Below are 20,405 nucleotides of genomic sequence, written 5' to 3'. Positions count from 1 at the left end.
TGGTTATATAGCTTGGCTCTTCGGGGGACAGTCTCCATTTCCAGTATTCTGTCTAGTGAATGCACCTGTGCCTTGACAGGTCTGGAAAATATTGGCCAAGTCATTACTGCTCCAAAATATAGGCACAAGTCGTTCTGAAAAGCTACACTTCAAATTTGATTTATTTTACACAAAAATCTCCCTGAAATGTAACGTTAGAGTTAACTGGCTATTCCATCTTGACTGCGCTGAGCTGCAGACTGGCTTTGTCTGGTACGGAGGTTGAGTAGGTGGTGGACAGCACAACAGAGTCAAATGGTCCTGTTCAAATCCGGGCACCAACGCTCGGCACGGCTCTCGGACGAGTCTCCAAATGCCTCTGAGGTATACAGTCCTACTTACCTCACTGTGCTAGTGTTGACATAAATACATATGAAATCACTTTGCAGACCACCAAGGGTGGTATGGGAATACTCTCATGGTATTCTTATTGCAAGACTATCCTTTCCCCCGACCCCCAATTAAATGGTTCCATACGCATTTTTGAACTCTGGGGTCAATTTAAAAAATAGTTTTCTCTTTCTTTGTTCTCGGCCTGTTGGCGGAAATCCTTCTTTCTCCTGTTTACTGCTTTGGTTTGCTGTTGGCTTAGAAACCAAATGTTCAAGCCTGTTAAAAAGATTAAGGTAAGCAAAAATACTGTTACTAAATGTAATACTACTACTACTAAATGTAGTAACATCCACGGGCCTGTGACATCTCTTTGGATGAACAGACCCTTGTTTTTGTTGGTGCTGTTTGTTCTCAGCTCTGCTTTTGACAGGTGAGATGAAATGCCTTAGGGTGTTTCCATCTGCCCCACCTCATTACTGATTGCCTAATGGAGGCACCCACCTCGGAGAAAAAAGTCCTTCTATGTACTCTTCCATAACCCAGCCCAAGGCCCCAAGCCTTTGAAACTCTCTAGTGTAACTGTTCAATATCTGGATTATGTATCGGGGTAGAAAATCTATTTCTTAAAATTGAGTTAACTTCCAATTAAAATATGTGCCTTGACTGTGTTTCCGTTTTCCCCATTATGAAACAGAAGAGGTTTGAGGTGTCATAGTAATAATGGCAATGAAAACAATCACCATGTATTCAGTGCTTAATATGTGTCAGGCTCAGTGTTAGTGCTTTATGTTCATGATCTGTTTTACAAAACTTGATCTCATCAGAAGCCTTTTCTCATTGTGTTTGTAAATGTAAAAGGATATGTTTTGAAGCACAGGACAGTGAGGAATGGTTGTTTCGTTCAGGAATCACTCTACCAATTTCTTAACAATGTCATTGGTCTTTGAACCCTTTTTTCCTTAGTTATTCACAAATGTTTTGGCCTAGCTCCCTCTCCTCTCAACTCTTCTCTGATTTCTTTCCCTACATTCTCACTGATGGGACAGGATAGGTCCATAGGATCATAGGGTTAGAAGAGAAGAAGTTCACTTCTGGACAAATGGGGGACTTTAGGGAAGCCTCATTCCTAAAAGAAGACTTCAGTCTGTGCATGGTGTTTATGTAGGTACATTCTTTTGAAATGAGAGATTCCCAAAGAGAGACAGCCGTGTGTGTTATTTTTAGTTGGAACATTTCTGTCAGCTGTAAACATGCTTGAACTCAAGCTGGTCTTTGCCATCCTTGTGCTTTGAGTATGTACACTTTCTAGAGGCTACGATAGGCTGGCCAACCATCTTTTAAAACATATCCACCTATCACCTTTAATGGGAAGCTTGCCTTCTTAAGTTCCAGATGGTATTGTGGCTACTGAAACTTTATGTTTAAAATGCTCTTGCTATTTGAAACTTTCACCTTCTTACAGTGTGTTTTTCCTCTAGGCAAGGTCACTCATGAAGGCTTTTTGCTTTCACAACCTTCTAATCTGACTATAAATTGATTCTTCACAGTTGTTATCTTTCCCTCCATAGCATACATCTGTATGTTGTTTGTATGCATGTAGTGTTGGTTCAGCTGTTAATTATCTGTGTGACCCTGGGCTTTCTAAATCTCCCTGGGTTCGTTTCCCCTTCTGAAAGCAAGGAGCTGGACCAAGCACTTGCCATGGCCCTTTGCAGATTTAGTGGCCTTCTGCCCACCCTGACCCACAACCCCTGAGGACTCTAGTCCAGGCCTTGTCAGCACATGACCTGAGGGCAACCTGCTTCAATCACTCACTGCATTAGCAGTCCCACATTTTAAATAGGACAAAGTATTCTGTTCCCTTCCCTGCCACAGAAAATGGTATGATAGTTAATGAGGAAAAATGTTTGTAAAGCACTTGGGAGCTCCTTAAAGGAAAGCGCTCTCTATAATTATTAAGGTGCTGTGTTGGTAGAGCATAGGTATTTCAAGAACTGTCGTACTAAATTGGGCATATTTTCAGATTAATCAGGTGTCTAGAACTTTCATTTATATATGTGTGAATTTGAGACACTATCACTCAGTAGAAATGTTAATATTTTTCTTTCTTGTTATTTTTCTGTCTGTTGCATATAGGGACCCCGAAAGGGCTTTCAACATTATACATGAAATGGATGTGGTCTGCTAATTGTTGCTTTCAGTGTGGAGAAATGAAGAGTTAAGATGAGTGGAAGTGGATGGCTCTTCAGGACTGAGACTATAGTCAGGAATGGCAAGCCCAATCATTGTGTTAGAAAGAGACACAACATCCAAAGCAGACACTAGAATTATAACATAAGGGAGAAGCTCATATAAGCCCCTTCACTTTAAAATGTTCCATTTTGGGCTATACCGATGTGGGAGTCAGATATGAATTTCATTTCCTTGGCTGAGTGACTTGGGTATGTTACTTAACCTCTATAAGCCTCAGTTTCCTTATCTGTAACTTGAGAGTAATACAATAAGACCTGTCTTGTGAAGGTATTTTGAAAACTAAAGAGATAAAGCACTTAGCACAGAGTATGTGATCATTTTAAGAAAAAAAAAAAGTCAACTGTTCTTTTTAGTAGAAAGAAACTGATGATAAATGAAACCAACTGAGAAATAGTTTGCATTGCATGGGGAAGCCAACTCAGGATAAGAAAAATTTTTTTTTCTGATAATCAATAAAGCAAGTGATTATACTGCAGCTTTGTAATTCAGAGTTAAGGGTATAGTCCGCTCTCAGTTACATATGCTAATGACAGAAGCAGTATCATGAATAAAATGTCAGCAGACAGCGCTGACAGAGGGTTTCTGAGCAAGCGACAACTGAGTTCTGGAGGCCAAGAAACTATATGCAAGTGGAGAAACCAAAGGGGCGGCAGTGTCCTTTACAATTCCAACAGTGTGGGGGGAGCGGTGAGCGTATATACTCCTCCAGTTTTTGATGTCTGTTCTCTAAAGAGCCTCTTTTAAACTCCTTCTCATGGACCAGCACTGATGCTTTACCATGAATGACAAGTGAGGGAAGAAAGAAAAAAAAAAAAAAAAGAAAAGAAAGGAAGAGAGATACTGTTAGGTTAGTAGATACAGAGGGTCTGCCCAAAGTTTAAGTAAAAGATATCCTACTGGGCTGAGACACCCCAATTCTGATTAGTGACTTCTGTATTTATTGGGGGCTCAGCAAGAACCCATTTATTCTGCTGATTCTTTCTCACTCTAACCAGGCTTCTCCAGGCTTGCAGAAAGTACAGTGAATGCTATTACCAGGATGTTTTCAGAGGCACTGTTCCCACCTGTCTCTACCATACTCTTGGCATCTCCATCATCTACTTTAACACGACACCCTCTTTTTTAGGTGAGTATGGTGAGGGGTCAGAAAACCAAAACTGGGAGCTTGGAGAGAGGGTAGGTAGCAGGGAAGGAAAAGGAGAGTAGGGGTCAGGGAAAGTGGTCACTTGCAAGGAAGGAGTCCTGGAATACAGAACATCAAGGTCAGAACAGAAAGTGGCAAAGGTTCAGTGGCAAGAATGGAAGGGTGCTCAGACAGAGTCACAAAGAGCTTTCATTGGCTGGAAAGTCTGCTCTCCACCAGAGAAGTCTAGCTGAAGGAAGGCCTACACACCTGAGATATGGTTGGTGTCCTTTGCCTCCACTTCTGAGGGTGCGATCCTGGTACCAGCTTGGACTGTGAGGCTGACTGGGGAGGGGGGGGGCACTGTTTAACTGGGGACACATTGCATTCAGAGAACATCTGTGGCTTCAGTGACAGGTAACATATTTTGGTGTTGGCAGAATTTTGAAGATCTCAGGGAACTTCATCCATCTACAACTTTATGAGCAGGTAGATACTAACATCCCCAGAAGATGGTATTTCCATTAGAGAGGTAATGTCCTGAGGGTCACCCAACAAGTCAGTAACAGATGAGAGGATGATTTCAGCCTAGCCAGATTATCACCTCCTCCTCCTGTTAACGATTTCCTGCCCTCTGGATTATGCTGCAAAATGTATGATATTACTGTAACATATATCTTCTTTTTTTTTTATAAGTTTATTTATTTTGAGAGAGAGAGAGAGAATGAGTGGGGGAGAGGCAGAGAGAGAGAAAGAGAGAATCCTAAGCATGCTCCATACTGTCAGCACGTAGCTGGATTTGGGGCTTGAACTCATGAACCATGAGATCATGACCTGAGCCCAAATCGAGTTGGATACTTAACCAACTGAGCCACCCAGGCGCCCCTAACATATGTTCTTAAGTGGCTTTGGTAATTTTATGGTGTGTGTGGTTAAGTGCTTTCACAGAAATTATGCTATTTGATTTTTAGAGCAACCATGTAAAGCAAGTATTATTAAGATCCATATATTTTGTGGCAAAAAAACCTAAGGCTCAGATTGATTGCAGAACTTCTATAAGGTGAAGTTTACCACTCTCAGAGAGTGGTAAAACCAAAGCTTTCTTATTTCAAATCTTATACTTGTTCATTTCTTCACTGGCTTGATATAATTAATAGCCCAAATTCTGTGTGAGGATTATCACATTATTACATTGATCTCAGCATTTTTACACTATTTCTGACATGTTATGTTACTAAATTCCTATATCCATTTACATCAAATTCCTGGCAGAAATAGCTGAGCTTCTCAAAGTAACAAACAAAATTATCATATATGCAGAGGACACTAACAGAGTAAAAACGGTCACCAATAAATGGGCTGTTGATAGTATGATTCAGAAAAAGCCCAAACATCTACCATTTGTTAGTGAAGAAAACACAAGTAGAAATGCAGATACAATAAATTCTTCAGAAAATAAAAAAAGAAAAAGAAGGAAAGAAAAAGAAATTTAAGTCTTGCTAGAAAATAATGCATTTATGTATAAGTCCCTTGAATTAAATTCTCTGGGAAAACATGCCCACATTTCTGAACATTCATTCACTTACTCACTCAAAAAGTATTTGTTAAGCTGCTACATATGCTAGCTTGTATTCATATATAGAATTTAAAGCGAAGAGTCCTAAGATTGGGTCTTAAAAGAAAGTTCCACCTGGATAGTATTGTGAGATAAAATACATGACACCCAGTGAAATCTGACTTTCAGAAAAGAAATGAATAATATTTTAGTCTAAGTATGTCACAAATACTGCATGGGACATACTTATGCTAAAAATACACTTGTTGTTTATCCAAAATTCAAATTTAACTGGACATCCTGTATTTGTGTTTGCTAAATTTGGCAAACCTATACCTGCTGGTAAATAAATACTTCAAATACCATCCTGGTTAATTCAGTTCATTCACTGATCAAACATTTATTGAATGTTTATTATGTGTAAGGTATTATGCTGGGTATATTGAAGTATAAGGTATATAAATATTTTTATCTATCTATCTATCTATCTACCCACCTACCTACCTATCAACCATTTCTGGCTCACAGAGTTCACGTTATAATAGGAAGGTGCAGAGACAACCCCGTAATAATAATACAAGTCAGTATTTTAAGTGCCAGGAGGCATACATCTGCCATGGTCCTTGTGCAGTTTGAGAGCCTTAGCTCACCTCTCATACATGAGATATTTGCCTCCATAATATAATTTAGCCACTATAAAAATCAAGCTGTTATTTTCAACTGGTTTAGTTGTTGCAAATGCATAGGTTCTTATGAGTGGAATTTTAGGGAACAATGTTATGTAACAAAAGCAACCTGATGCCATCCTCGTCATCACCCAGCCTTCTAGGGAAATGATTCCTAGCTTAATGTGAATCAGGGCTCACTGAAACACAGATTACTGGGCTCCATCACAGTGTTTCTGATTCAGGTCTGGATGAGCCCGAGATTATGTATGCTGCTGCTATGGGGATCACACTGTGAGAACCACTGCTATTGGGTTATTTTTGCATTTTCCCTATTGCTTGACTTCCATATGCACACTGACACCAAGTCTTATCCTTCTGTGTCCTCTGTCCTTGCCTTCCTATTCTTTTGACTTTTGTTTTGTCTCTTGAGGGGAGGGGACATAGAAGAGCCCTGCTTTGCTCCATGACAGGACGGTTTGTGTTTTTGGTTTTTTTCTCTGACTCTCTTATTTTCAAATACCTCCTTAACTCTTGGTTTCCTTTCTCACAACTTTTATGAGGCTGTAGTAAAGTGAACTGGAGAAACTCTGAGGAGAAACTCTGAGGAGAAACTCTGAGGAGAAACTCTGTGGTTTGTTTGGGAGTGGATAGAATGGTTAGGTGAGGGGTTTTCTTTTACTCTTAAAAAAATCATTAAAGAATGAAAAAAAAATGCTGATGTTATGAAGGAAGTTCAGGGGAAATCCAAGGAGCACCACATTGCTTCAGCATTTGAATTCCATAGAGGATGGAAACCTGTTAAGAGCTTATTATTCAGAGATGTGAGACAGAGCAAAGAATCTCAGTGTCTCTTGGGTGGAGGGGGCTAAGATAATAATGATGATGGGTTTTTTTTTTTTAAAACATTAGCTAGTACTTTACCTTCTATGACAAGCTCTTAAATGTAGCATACCTTTACAGCTACTCAAAAGACAAGAAAATTATTATTTCCATTATAAACTCAAAGAATCTGAGGGTTATAAAATTAAGTGACTTGCTTATGGCCACACAGACAATTAAAGGAACCAAAACTGAACACAAATAATATAATTCTAGTATAACTGTCTTTCACTTATGTCCCACTCTAAATTTTAGTGGTTCCCTGGTTCCCTAAGGGAACCTGGTTCCCTGGTTCCCTAGTTCCCTAACGTAGAGCTTAGCTCCAAAGTCAATACAATGGACTACTGATTTGTTTCAAACACTTCCCTTCAATGAACATGTGGATCATTAACCCAGAGCCCCACAGAATTTTATTTGGAATCCCGATTTCAGAATAGATTCTCTGTAGTTGTCCAAAATAAGTACTATTTACATTAAACCTTTGAGTAACTGAAATGCAAAGCCAGGTACCCTGCATAATAGCTGTGATGCAGAGATCTCAAATATCTTTCCTTTTAATTCTATCAAGCTGCTCTTTCTCAGTAAGATTCTTTTAGATTAGATTGTAGAGATTATATAAGATTATATTAGATTATACAGATTATATTAGATTATATAAGAATACTGAAACCATCCGTACTTTTCCAAGTATTCCTAGTACTTTCTAGAATCTTTTTAGAGCAACATTTGGACTTTTTTGCTCTGGATTTTTATCATTTCCACTGGGCTCCTGTGAAGCTGGGAGGCCCCATTTTTTTTTTTTTTTTATGTTTTCCCAAGAAACTGGAGAGAACTTTGTTTTGAAATGGAGGGCGCAGTGAATCCAGGTCCTGAATTACTTCCATATGTTCAGGCTGTCATGCCTTTTGAAAAATCTAGACCAACTGTTCTTTGACTTTGTTAGGTTATGGATTCATTCCGTTAGACAAAGGTCTTGATAGACAGATGGCCCTTCCAAACTGCCACTGACAAATAATTCAGGGTGAATGGGAAAAATTTTGCTTCTTTTGAATGAGGTGCTCAAGCGATATCTGTGTATTATTAATTGTTCCCAGACGTAGCCATGTCATACACACCAATACAAAACCTTCATAACTTACTTAGGACCTTCATAGTTTACTAGGTTATCTAAAGGCTAAAGGTTTGAGAATAATTTAGATTTAGATTTATGAAATGACTTTACTTGTAGGTTTTGTATCTATGATGTCTAAGAGTACAAACCCATTGCTGGTTTTCTCGTGGGCAAATCTAGTTATTTGGGTTAACCACAGAATCCTTTAGTGAATCCACTGGATAAATGCGTTTATATAGCAAAAAGACAATTTTTGATAGTGCACTGAAAATTTTATGTTCCAAGTTTAAAGTCTTATTTCAATATGTGATCTAATAGAATTTGTGAATTTTATATCTACTGGGTCTACTGGAAGGGATGCACATTGGGGGAGGGGGGGTGGTAACAGAAATGTATGGATCCAAGACAAGCAAACTAAACTTTGGCTAAGGATACACTTCCACAAATGGTCTCTTTTTCCTCCTTAATCTTTAATTTGATGGTTTATGTGACAACTATTCAGGAAAAGAAAGGGAAAAAAATTTTGAGAGCACTTTTGTAAGCCATAAAGTGCCACATAAATAAAAATATTACTGCTTGATCCATTTACCAAATAATGATGATACCCATACCACATGGAAAACTACCCCTGATTGATCTCAGGCGATTACTGAATTCACATTTACCCCAAATAAACACAGTGACTTACCTACCTGATTTCCTACTAAATTCAGTAGTGAGTTACCATGTTTATTTGGAGGTGTGAAAATTGTCATCTTTAAGAACAACTGATTCACATAAAGGCACATGCATAGATTTACATAATGTCTTGCCTTAAGCTGACAGTTAAGAAGGCAAAGTTCATTGTAAGTAACGTTCGGTTTTAGTTGTTCACTTCCATGTTGGGTACCTTATCTCAGTGTTTGTTTTCCTTCCCTTCTATTTCCTAACTTAAGTTTATGTGCCTTATGTCCTATCCCCTAGATGCCTGCTAGCTTATCTGAGAAACAAAGTTGCTTTGAGGAACTAATTTATTTTCATGTATTATAATTCTAGTATATAATTTTTTCTGGCAACTTTTTTGTTTTTTAACAGGGTGTTCTGGAACCAGAGGTATACCAGAAGAGTGACTCTTGTGATAAGAATTTCAAATATGGTGATCACCATTGGGGTAGGTATTTTCAGGTACAAGAGAATCTATGTGACATCATATCACATATGTGGTCACTTAATATGGAGGAGCATCTGTGGAATTCTCACTTCTGTGTCTGTTCTGTTACAGAGCTGGAAAAGGGCAGCTGGGCTGGGCAAAGGGCTGGGAGGGCAGGAGATCTTAGCTCTAGAATCACAGAATCCAGGGATGAAACACCATCTCACCCAATTATTCACCTAATGATTGGGTCCCCCCTACAACATCCCTTTGAAATGATCATCCATTCTCTCCTTGAACACCTCTAATTATAGAAACTCAGTCCCTTTGGGGGCTGCCTATCCCATCTTAGAGCAGCTCAGACCATTAACAACCCTTTTCTTTTATTTAGTTGAAAGAATCTCCTTTATAACTTCCAATCATTGGTCCAGTTTTACCTTTTGGAGCCAAACAGAATAAGCTTAATGTCTCTTTCCTCCCAACCATTTAAATAAAGCTAGCAATACTAATGTTAGCTACCATTTATAGAGTGCTGATTATAGGCCGGGAATTGTTTTAAGAGCTTCATGTATTAATTCATTTAATCCTGAAAATAACACTATAAGCAAGATGTATTACTATTATCCTGTTTATATAGACAAGGAAACAAGTATAGAAAGATTAAGCAACTTTCCCAAAGTGACAACGTTTAGTAGTGCCTAAGTCTAATTGCAAACCCAGGCAATGTGGGTCCAGAGTTCCAGCTTAACTACTACATTATGCTGCCCTTGAAGCTCAAATACTTGGATGTGGCTTCTATGATGCCCTGAGTCTTTCCTGCAGGTTGAACAGCCCTAGGACCTTCAACTATGATATGCCATGGCTTTGCCTTCCTTCGTCATCCTAATTATACTCCTCTGAATGGGCCCAATCAGTTTATTGTCCTTTTAAAAGGTAGTGCCCAGACTAATCTGTGGTCTCTAGGTGTTGAAAATAGAGAATAAGCAGTAGAAAATAGAGTGAGTCTATCACTTCTCTTCATTTCAGGGACCACAAATGCAACATGAGCTTGCATCAGCCTTGTGGTCTCTTCAAGTTGATGATTCATACAGAACTTACTACAGACTAAATCTTTCATTCCTATTCTGCGTATATGACTTTAGTCATATATGACTTTAGCCTATGACCACCGCACTGCTGTAGAAGGAGTGCTCATGGTAAAATATATAGAGAGAGTATATAATATTAATTAATATATAATATAATGTAATATTATATATTATATAAAAAATATATATAATATAAAATATAATTATATATATTTATAATTTATAAATTATTTATATTATAAAAATTATAATTATAATTATAAATTATATATAAATTATAATTATAATTATAAAAATTTATAATATATAAAATATAATAAATATAAAATATATAAAATATATAAATAATATATATTATATATAATATATTAATTAATATATAATAATATATAGAGTATATAATTTCCAAGGATTTTTCCAGTTCTAAACACCTAGGATCAAACAATGTATTACAAAGTCCGATGCATTTAAAGGATATTGTGCCTGCAAATTCTTCATCAGACTTTTTTCCCATTTGCCCTTCTACATAAAGGGTTTCTGTGATTTTGTATTTTGGTGGCACGATGCTTCATTCCTATGACGGGGGCACCCTTGGGGCTTCTAGAAGATGGCTCCTTCTAATCTGAAAGATGACTCCAAGACTTGCCTTCCACTGCTGTCCTGCCCCTCCCTTCCTACAACCCCCCTGACACCCACAGCCCACTTCCAGGTCTCCAGGAGAGCCTACACTCACCTGTGTGTACGAACATGTGCTTGACGTAGTTCTGTTTGGCGGTGAAAGTCTTGTTGCAGAGAGTGCACTCATAAGGCTTTTTTTCGCCCTGCCCACTGGCTGTGCTGTGGCCTGCGGATGGGGCCAGGGGCTGTGGCGCTGGCAGCTGTGCAGTAAAGGTCGACAGGCCGGGCTGGGACACTGTCACAAACTGGGTCTGCTGGCCTGCCAGGGGCTGTGGCAGGCTGAAGAGGAAAGGCTTGGGGCCACTGCCCGCGGGCTGGGTAGTGAAGAGGGCCGGCAGGTAGGTGTTGCCGGCTGTGCCAATGACCTGTGTGTTGCTGGTCAAGGTCAGAGGCATCCTCAAGTTGCTGGTGAGGGTTTCTGTCTGGCGTAAGTAGAGCTGGGTACTTGGCAATGGCTGCCCAATGGACGTGTTGACCGAAGGCTGCTGCAGGACGCTCTTGTCGGAGCTGTTGCTGACAGTGATGACCGTGTTGTCCATCTCTACCTCGTTGCTTCTCTCTGGGGAGGAGGCACCTGTTTCTAGCTGGTGCGGCTGCGGGCCGCCCTCAGCAGGAGCTTCTGTGGCCTGTTCGGCTTGGGCAGGTTCGGCCTGGCCATCCCGCGCTGCCCCCGGCCCGAACTGCTGCTCCACAGAGTCAGGCTCGGTGCCTATGGAGGAACTGACGCCCGAGTCGAAGCTCTCGCCCTTGGGCTCACTCTCGGTGCCCTCCGCCTGGTCGGTGTCTTCCGTGCACTCCTCGGATTCGTTGCGCTCCAGGATCTGCACCCTTTGCTGCCCATAGTAGTCGTAATCGTCCTCCATCTCCTGTTTAATGTGGATGTTGCCCACCAGGGTCTGGATGCGCACTGGCCGGGGCTGTTTGCGGCAGTGCGTGGTCTCGGGGGTGGTGGACAGGTAGCGCTCCATCTGCTGCGAGCGCTCATGGATGCGCGTAATCCAGCTGGGGTCTTCCATGTGGTGGTCACGGGGTAGGCCGAGTGCAGTCTCGTGGTGGCTAACCACCGCACCGCTGTAGAAGGAGCGCTCACCGCTGCCGTTCTGCATGGAGCATGCGTAGAGTGCCGAGTAGATCCTGTCCACGCTGTGCTGCGGGTGGCTCTGCAGGTAGCCCGACTCAGTGTCGCTGCTCTGGCCCGATGTGCCTGACTCGGGAGTGCCCCGTGGCGTGTCCTGGCCGGAGTCCTGGATCCCCGGGAACACATCGCCCACGTTCTGCGACACGATGCGCGTGCACTCATCGATGACTGTTTTGATCTGCAGGATGCTGGCGGCCGTGAGGATCTGTAGGGCTTCCGACTGCGAGACGCGCAGCACGCCGCTGTACATGAAGTCAATGAGCTTTTGCACCGACTGCACCGACACCACAGATGGGATCTCGATGTCGCTATAGCCCAACAGCAGCTTGTCCTGGAAGAAGGGGCTGCCGGCTGCCAGCACGCAGCGGTGTGCGCGCAGCATGCTCCCGTGGATGCGCACCGTCACGTCACAGAAGTGGCCACGGTTGCGCTGCTCGTTGAGGGTCTCGAGCACGGAATTGCTGAAGTTGTGAAGGTTGATGCTGTGAATGCGCTCGGTCATCCCCTTGCAACTGATGTCACCTGCACGGTGGGTGGCAAGACAGACACAAGACAGGGCGTGTGGGTCAGGGCTAACTGACTTCATTCCTAACACCCATGTCTTAGGTGGGTAATGCCCATGGCTCCTGGAAACAGCCCCAACCCCCCACCTTGCAGACACAAGCAGGCTCTGTGGCGAGTTGGACATGCTTTGCACAGCAGGCTGAGGTATGATGGCCTACCGGAACAATGCCTTTCTTCCATTTGGCCCCAACAATGCCCCAGCTATTTTGGGTACTGAATCCCTGTCAATGCCCTAGAGCTTCAGCCAGGGTTGTCGAAGTAGAGCAGCCAAATAAACAGATGGGTCATTTGCCTGTCTTACTACAACTTCAGCAAATAAGACCCGAAAAACAAATGGAAGATTGGTTCTCATGGAACTGTCTACTTCCACTTTAGACAGGTCTAAGACGAGGTCCTTCGGGAAAGCTTACATTTTTCCCAGTTTTTCAAGGTTCTTGATTTTATTCACAGACAGCAATAATATTCATTGTTAAAAAATTAACTTCCTTCCTACTCATTTATATGTATATTTCCAAACCCACACCATGTATGCAAAAACTCTTGGAAAATTCAATCCAGACTAAGACATCCACCAAACAGCTGCTGCCATGTTTTCCAGTTGAGGGACAGGTGATGGAGTGCAATCTGCTGGTTGAAGGGGCGCTCACCCACTGTTTTCCGCATGTACACATTCTTCTTGTCATCTCTGACAACCTGTTTGAGAACTTTCTAACTTGGTTGTATGTGATATGGATGGTTTCCTGAATTTCCTGAAACTTAATGTAGAAGGAGTGTTAAAAAGGTCAGAGATGGCAGCACTGACCTGGCAGACTGTAGTATACTAGGTGCTCATATTTAGTGTTCAAACTGGGCACTTCTGAGAGTGCAAGGGAGCACTGTTAATAATTAGGTGAGGACAGCAGGAGTAAAGCAAGAATGGGATGTGTGATCACCCAAGCCAATAGAGTGCTGTATGCACTTGCTACAGCTCCCCGTGGGAAGGCAATAGTGTACTATAGGGAGGCTGTGGATAGCCTGACCCATTGCTTATTCCCCACGTTCTGCAGACAAGGGATAATGTCGGTAACATCTGGATCACAGATTGAGAAATAAAATGGATGGCTGTAACACTAAGTCTTAGGGCTTTCCTATTTTTCTACCTCACTTCTCAAATGGCTCCAAAGAATCCTTTTCTCTGAACCATCCTTCATTTCTATTCCCTATTCTTGCCTTCATAACTTCACAATCAGCTTGAGAGGCCAAGTGAGTAGGCTTTTACCATCCAGGTGGCTCAAGTACGGATTGTTGGCCTGTGACCCAGATCTCTGTGTCTTGTGAGAAGTAACCCCCAGAGGTAATGACCTGCAGATGGGAGGAATGCCCACCTCCTTTGGTTCTTTCTCGTCCACCTTAGGAGAGAGGACCGGTTCAGGAAAGTCTGAGCTCAACCAGCTCTACCTTGCTTCACTCGATCTCCTCCTCATGCTATTTGAGCTCAGTTGGTGTGACCACATCCTTTTACATAGTCATTTATTTCCTTTGTTTCCATCTTTATATTTTGTCAGCCTCACATATATCCAGTTAACTTAATAAATGCCTAGAGGCTCTATGTTCACTTTCAGTGATATGATTTGCATTGGTTTTTACGTAAGAGAATTCCTTCTTGTTCTGGCTTCCATTTGGTCTATTATGTGCCTAAAATGTTGTATTGGGCTACAGTTTCTATTTTTTTCACTGTTGTAAAACAAATGGTCTTTGCCAGATTCAAGAATCATGGTGAACCCTCTATAACTGTGCTAATACAAAATAGAGCCCTAGGGGAAGGCCCCAATAACCCAGGAAGAAATGTTCAGGAAATCAGTCAGCAGACCAAATTCTAAGACCTTGCTGAGTCCTCCATGCACATAGAGCATATAACGACAAGAGCATTTATTTTTTAAAAGCCTACCACTTATTACCATATCATTTCACTGAATCGTCACAGCAACCCCTATCACATAGGTAGTATTATTATCCTCATTTTTCAAATGGGAAAACTGAGGCCAGAGAAATCAAGAAAATCACTCAAGGCCACTTAGGCAATTGGTGAAAGAGTGGCATTTGAACCCAGGTGGTCTGGCCCTAGAATTCACATTCTTACCTGCTTCATTGCATTTGCATGCTTTGCCCCAAATGAAGTCTGGCCCTTAGGTGTCCATGGGTCCACTGTAAAGCCGCATGAAAAGGTTTGTCCAATATGTCCTTCAGTTACTTCTATATCTACCCATAAGTTAGCACGGTGTTCATGTTTCTAGGCCTTGGGACTTCAACATGGTTTCAGTAATCTAATTTAAAGACATCTTTAAGTTGCACTAAAATATAGTAAGGCTACACTAAAATGTAGTAAGGCTTTTCTTTTTTTTAATATATTTTTTAAATGTTTATTTTTGAGAGGGGGGGCAGGGAGAGGGGACAGAGGATCTCAAGCAGGCTCCGTGCTGACAGCAGCGAGATCCACAAGATCCTGGCCTGATCCGAAGTCGGATGCTCAACTGACTGAGCCACCCAGGTGCCCCAAAATGTAGAGTTTTCTACATATAATTTTACTATCACTAAGGTCTTTTTTATTTAAGTTAACAGTGAGCACTAAAACTGGCCGAGTCTCTGATAAAATCACCATCTCTAAGTAGGATGGATTTATTAGATAACTTTTTTCCACACAGGTGAAAATACTCTTTTTTTTTTTTTAACGTTTATTTATTTTTGAGACAGGGAGAGACAGATAATGAACAGGGGAGGGTCAGAGTGAGAGGGAGACACAGAATCTGAAACAGGCTCCAGGCTCTGAGCTGTCAGCACAGAGCCCAACGCAGGGCTCAAACTCACGGACCGCGAAATCATGACCTGAGCCAAAGTCAGACACTTAACCAACTGAGCCACCCAGGCGCCCCAGGTGAAAATACTCTTTAAACACACATTTGCTCATAGAACCAGTCACAGACATATCACTAGATTTGCCATTTATGATGAAGAGGTGTCTTCCTTCTGATTAATTCTGGAAAGAAACTCTACCACAAGTATAATAATTAATATCATGTAGCATTTCACAATGGACAAAACTCTTTCACATATAATATCTTAGTATTTTCTTAAAACCATCCTATATGTTTTCAGGACAAGTCCTATTACTACTATTTGATGTACAAATAAGTTGAGGCTATAAAAGTGTTTAAATGACTTAGCCTAGGTTTTACACAGCTAGTAAGAGGCAGGGTTAGGATTAGAACCCACACCCTTGATGTTCTTCCCACTGCATACCACTGGATCTCTGAAGAATGAAAACTGGATCGCCTACAGATCTAAGGCCACGCTAATTCTCAGGACATAGAAGAAAAGATAAAAACACTGAGAGTGATGATGAAGGGTGCTTTACAGAAGGAAATGGTCAACACCAAAAGCTGTCATCACACTGCACACATTCACACACACAATCTCATGAGAAAAATTCAAACTGCTTGCTTGAGTGAACTGGTCGAGTCTATCCAAACAATCAGGTAACCCTATGGAGATAATCACAAAAAACTCATTACATGGTCTGAATTATGGTTTCTGCAGTAATGTCAACCAACTTCGTTAAAGACCACAGTGACAAACTCCAACCTGCACACATGTACAACCTGACCTGACGAGCCTAGTTGGATTTTTATAGACACAATTTTTAAACATCTCCCTGAGTGCACTGGTCCCACACTGCAGTAAGCAGCCATGAAAGGCTGAATGGGCTTTGCTGATACGGGTACAGATGCTATGGGGGACCCTGCCTCTCCATTCAAGCGCGCCTGGTTCCTCCCGCACACAATGCTGAAGCAATTCTTTCCCAGGCTTTCTTTTATATTTAACACTAATACAGTGGGAAAAAGTTTCTGCCACAGCAAGGCAATGTCCAGGCTTTTGTGAGGCAGGCCTTTTCATCCAATGGGCATTAATGTATAGATTCCAACGGAATAAATCTGAAATAGTCTACTGTAGAAGATTTGTTCCCCATTGAAAACAAATCTTGATTAGATGGTTATTCAGGGACTGTATAGGAAGGAATGGTGTGAAAATGCTAACTCCATTCTTTCCTAGATTGGCACTGAATAGGCATTTGGGCTATTCAAAAACAAAACAAAACAAAACAAAACAAAAAACCACCAACTACCCTCTTAACTCTACAAAACCATACAACTTTCCAAAGATTATGTATATTTGGGGACGCCACCTCACCCCAAAAATACCCCACGATGGTGTGAACATAGAACTGCGGGGGTAAAATGAAGAGTTGATAAAAATGGTTCTCTATGTGTTTAAAAATAATAACCGACCTCCTTTCCACTAGAGTAAAAATATAGAGTCAGCCTGAGATGGCATTCACTAGAAACACACAAGGCATCCTACCACAGAAAGTGGTCATGTATTCTGAATGACTGTGTTCTGTGAGCGAGCACAATACGGATGGGGCTGAAGCGGGGCGAGCACCGAAGGGAAAATCGGCTTGTGGTGAAAGAGGTGATGGAGGGCCTGGCTCTGCCTTGTAGGAACCCGGCTCCTGACTGTCTCTTAAACTGCGGGTGTTCGGGGACAGGACTTAGCATGAGAATAAAAAGCTGCTTGTGCACAAGGGAAAATGAACAAGAAAGGAAACAGCAGGCAATACAATCTCCTTTAATTAGGTGTGAAATCCAGTCCTTTCTCAGCCCCGGATATATAAAATCAGACCAGTGCAAGGGTGAGGTGCTATAGAGGGAGATGGGAATTTGAAGTCTCTGTGATTTGGGAGGAAACACCAGCTCTCAAATTAAAACCAACATGAATTTCGGTCAAGTCAACACGTCTAAGTCAAATGGCAGGGCCGAAAAGCCCTTGAGCTTTCAATCTGGGCCAGCAGGCTCACATGAGGTAAGTGGGTCAGCTCACAAAATAGGGCTAGGGTGGCCAGGCCTCCACAGCCCAGGCTTTTATATCACACTCTTTGCCACCTTGCACCTTGATACTTTTAATGTGTTGAAGTTTCTCTTTCGTATATCAGGTGATTAGTGATGATCATAAGCTACTGTGTGTTGGTGCTACTGACCAAGTTGGTCATACTAGGAAAGACCGACTCTTCTCCTGAGAAAACAGGGATGCATGTGGTCACTCAGGTCCCTTCCTCCCCAAATCTACATCTGTTGCCCCTGCCAGGGCCAAGACCTCGGATATTTGAGTTCACGTATGTGCCGGGGTGGGGAGGAGCTGCTGAGCCTGAGGAGGGCAGAGGTTGCTTCCTCACGGGCTTCACCATCCAAAGCAGATGGCCCAACACATTCTTTCTATCTCAGGGGCATCTCCACAATCTTTGTGAGACAGGGAAACTGAAGGACTCCGTAAAAACCTGCTTTTTGTTCCCTTTCCCACTTCTATTCTGCTAGGACCTGCATCTCTGCCCTACACATGCCTTAATGTATGTCCTCCTTTGTAAGGCACAAGGAGTTCATGATCTCTTTGGAGTCTTCCAGCACAGCAGATAACATCTAAGGACTGACCAGGCGAGGTCATCATGTGCATATTCCAGACCACTGGCGCTAGACATCTCGACGCCAACACCCCCTGGCTCCAGGGAGTAAGTGACTTATGATGGACACCTGGACTCTGTCCTTGTTCTGACCAGTTCCTGGATGACTGAGAGGACATGTGCACCAGACCACAGTCGTCAATAAAAAATCCCCAGGCCCCAAGTGAAGATGAGACTCCCTCCTTTCCTTTCCGAGTCTCCCACACACTCTGTCTGTACCTGCACTCTCTTTCTACCTTCAATAAACTCTGCTTTCACCTCCTCCTGGCTCGCGTTTGATTTCTATCCTGCACGCAGCCAGGAACCCTCTTGGCTGGTCCTGTGGGATGGCCTCTGGGTCGTGGGACCCAGCCCGTCAACATCATTTGGAGGGTGGCTGGGAGCACTGGAGAGATCACTTACCACTGGCTCCATACACCTAGCATATCCTAGCTGTCATTGCTTCTGGATGTGGACCGTGGGAGGGTCATTAGCATATGGGAAAGAGAGCTGCACTGCCTTATGCACCCACTCCTGGGTGTAAAGGGAGAGCTTTGGTTTGTCTCCCAGTGAGAGTTGTCCTCTACCTTCCTGATTGTCTAAGCCCAAGGTACAGGAATTAGTACAAGGTACAGGAATTAGAGGATGTTCTCTTTTTCTCTCTCTTTCTTTCTTTTTTTCTTTTTTACCATTGGTAACAGAATTGTTCTCTTAAAGCATTGAAAATTTGTTCAACTTTCAGAAATTAGATTTTCAAACTATTTTCAGGAATATACCACCTATGAATGTTGGGAACAGTCTGTATTTACTTTTGTAGTCACCACTTATTATTTTAGCTGGACAGAGATAGCCAACTTACTAACTTGCCTGAAGTGTTTACACCACCATTCTACTTATGATCTCAGTACCATAGTTGGATATGTCTTTCATATTCCTTGAACTTTCATTCATACATGTAAGGAACTTTCATTCCTTCCGAAGCACAGTTTAAGTATTGAAAGGTCTTTAGGAAGTGTATGTGTGGGCTTTAGGGGTATCCACATATTATCATGAATGGGCATGTTTCTACTTTCTTAGGGATAAGGTCAATGTCTTTCATTAGAATCTCAAAGAGGTCTGTATTCCCCCCAAATTAAGACCCATGAATCGAGAATCAAGTATCTCTCCTCAGGCTGCTCTTAACTACTTTCAGTAATCAGAGCCTCTGAAACTGATGTCGCCTTCATGACTGCATCTGAGATAACAGGCCCGGCAGGCTGATATTTCCCATTTACTTGAGTGGATGCTATTTTATGTGATCAACGCCACAGTCTTAGCCAAAGTGACAGCACTTACCTTTCCAAAGAGAATGATTCAAAAATAAAAATAGGATTGAAAAGGAAGAGAAAAAAAAGAGAGAACAGAAATATAGATGATAAAGTACTAACACTAGCTGAGATCTGGAGGAATAGAACAGAGCTATATAGTCTGACAACTGGTGAAGCCAACTCTAGGTTTTTATCAGAGCGGATCCCCCTTGAAAGTTAACACAAATCCATATAAGAACTAGGAAATATCCTTTAATGTTTTTTGGACTGTTAAAAATGAGATATTGTGGTATAAATTGAACAAAAAATAAATACAAACTTAACATGCACTTCTTTTTTTTAAAATCTTAATGTGTACTTCCAATCTAGCCAACAAGGTAGAGTTCACCTGAAAGCCCTGTAGTACTTCAAACAGACGGCTTTTCTTTCTTTTCCTCCCTTCCTTCCTTCCTTCCTTCCTTCCTTCCTTCCTTCCTTCCTTCCTTCCTTCCTCCCTTCCTTCCTCCATCCCTCCCTCCCTCCCTCTCTCCGGTCTCTCTCTTTCTCCCTCCCTTTTTTCCTTCTGCTACACCCTTAAGTTTTCCTAAGCTTCAAGTATGGGGAACAAGGGGGAAAAACTGTGAATTAGTAACTCATATACTCTGTGATCTTCAGGCCCATTCCCAAATCTGGACTGAGTCTCCATTCTTGCCGTCCTTCCCCTCTCTTCACTCTACCAAAAAGCAAGAGCTTCATGCTTCGTCTGAAGGATAGGAAGAGACTGATACTACCGGTGGGATTTCCAGGGCCAAAGGAAAAGTCCCACGGAAGCCTTTTGAGTTGGCTCTGGAGGCTCTCACAGTCTCTCTCGGACAGCCCAGGCCTTTGGCTTGCCTGATTCCACATTCACTCTGCTGTTACCTCCAAGAAGGGACTGAGCAATGCCTGATTATGCATCTAACATTGCAAATACAACTGACTGATGGATGGAGTTGTTTTGGGGGTCACCTGAATATTCACCAACTCATAAGTGA

At 42.0% G+C, this 20,405-nt stretch overlaps 1 protein-coding gene across 50 annotated transcripts in view; it reads right to left on the bottom strand.

Annotated features, from left to right (window-relative positions):
• The window catches only part of ZBTB20 (zinc finger and BTB domain containing 20), a 780,465-nt gene that overhangs the window by 4,903 nt on the left and 755,157 nt on the right, over positions 1-20,405 (bottom strand). For all 50 annotated transcript variants that reach the window (XM_086676282.1, XM_086676281.1, XM_086676306.1 and 47 more), the window contains one exon: positions 10,912-12,516. In XM_086676282.1, the coding sequence (XP_086532408.1) occupies positions 10,912-12,516 (1,605 nt within the window). The remainder of the gene's footprint in view (positions 1-10,911; positions 12,517-20,405) is intronic.

Source organism: Puma concolor, chromosome C2 (assembly GCF_028749965.1).
Source record: "Puma concolor isolate L17-30 chromosome C2, mPumCon1.1.hap2, whole genome shotgun sequence".
NCBI classification, from domain to species: domain Eukaryota; kingdom Metazoa; phylum Chordata; class Mammalia; order Carnivora; family Felidae; genus Puma; species Puma concolor.
This window is presented reverse-complemented; position numbering and strand designations above follow the sequence as displayed.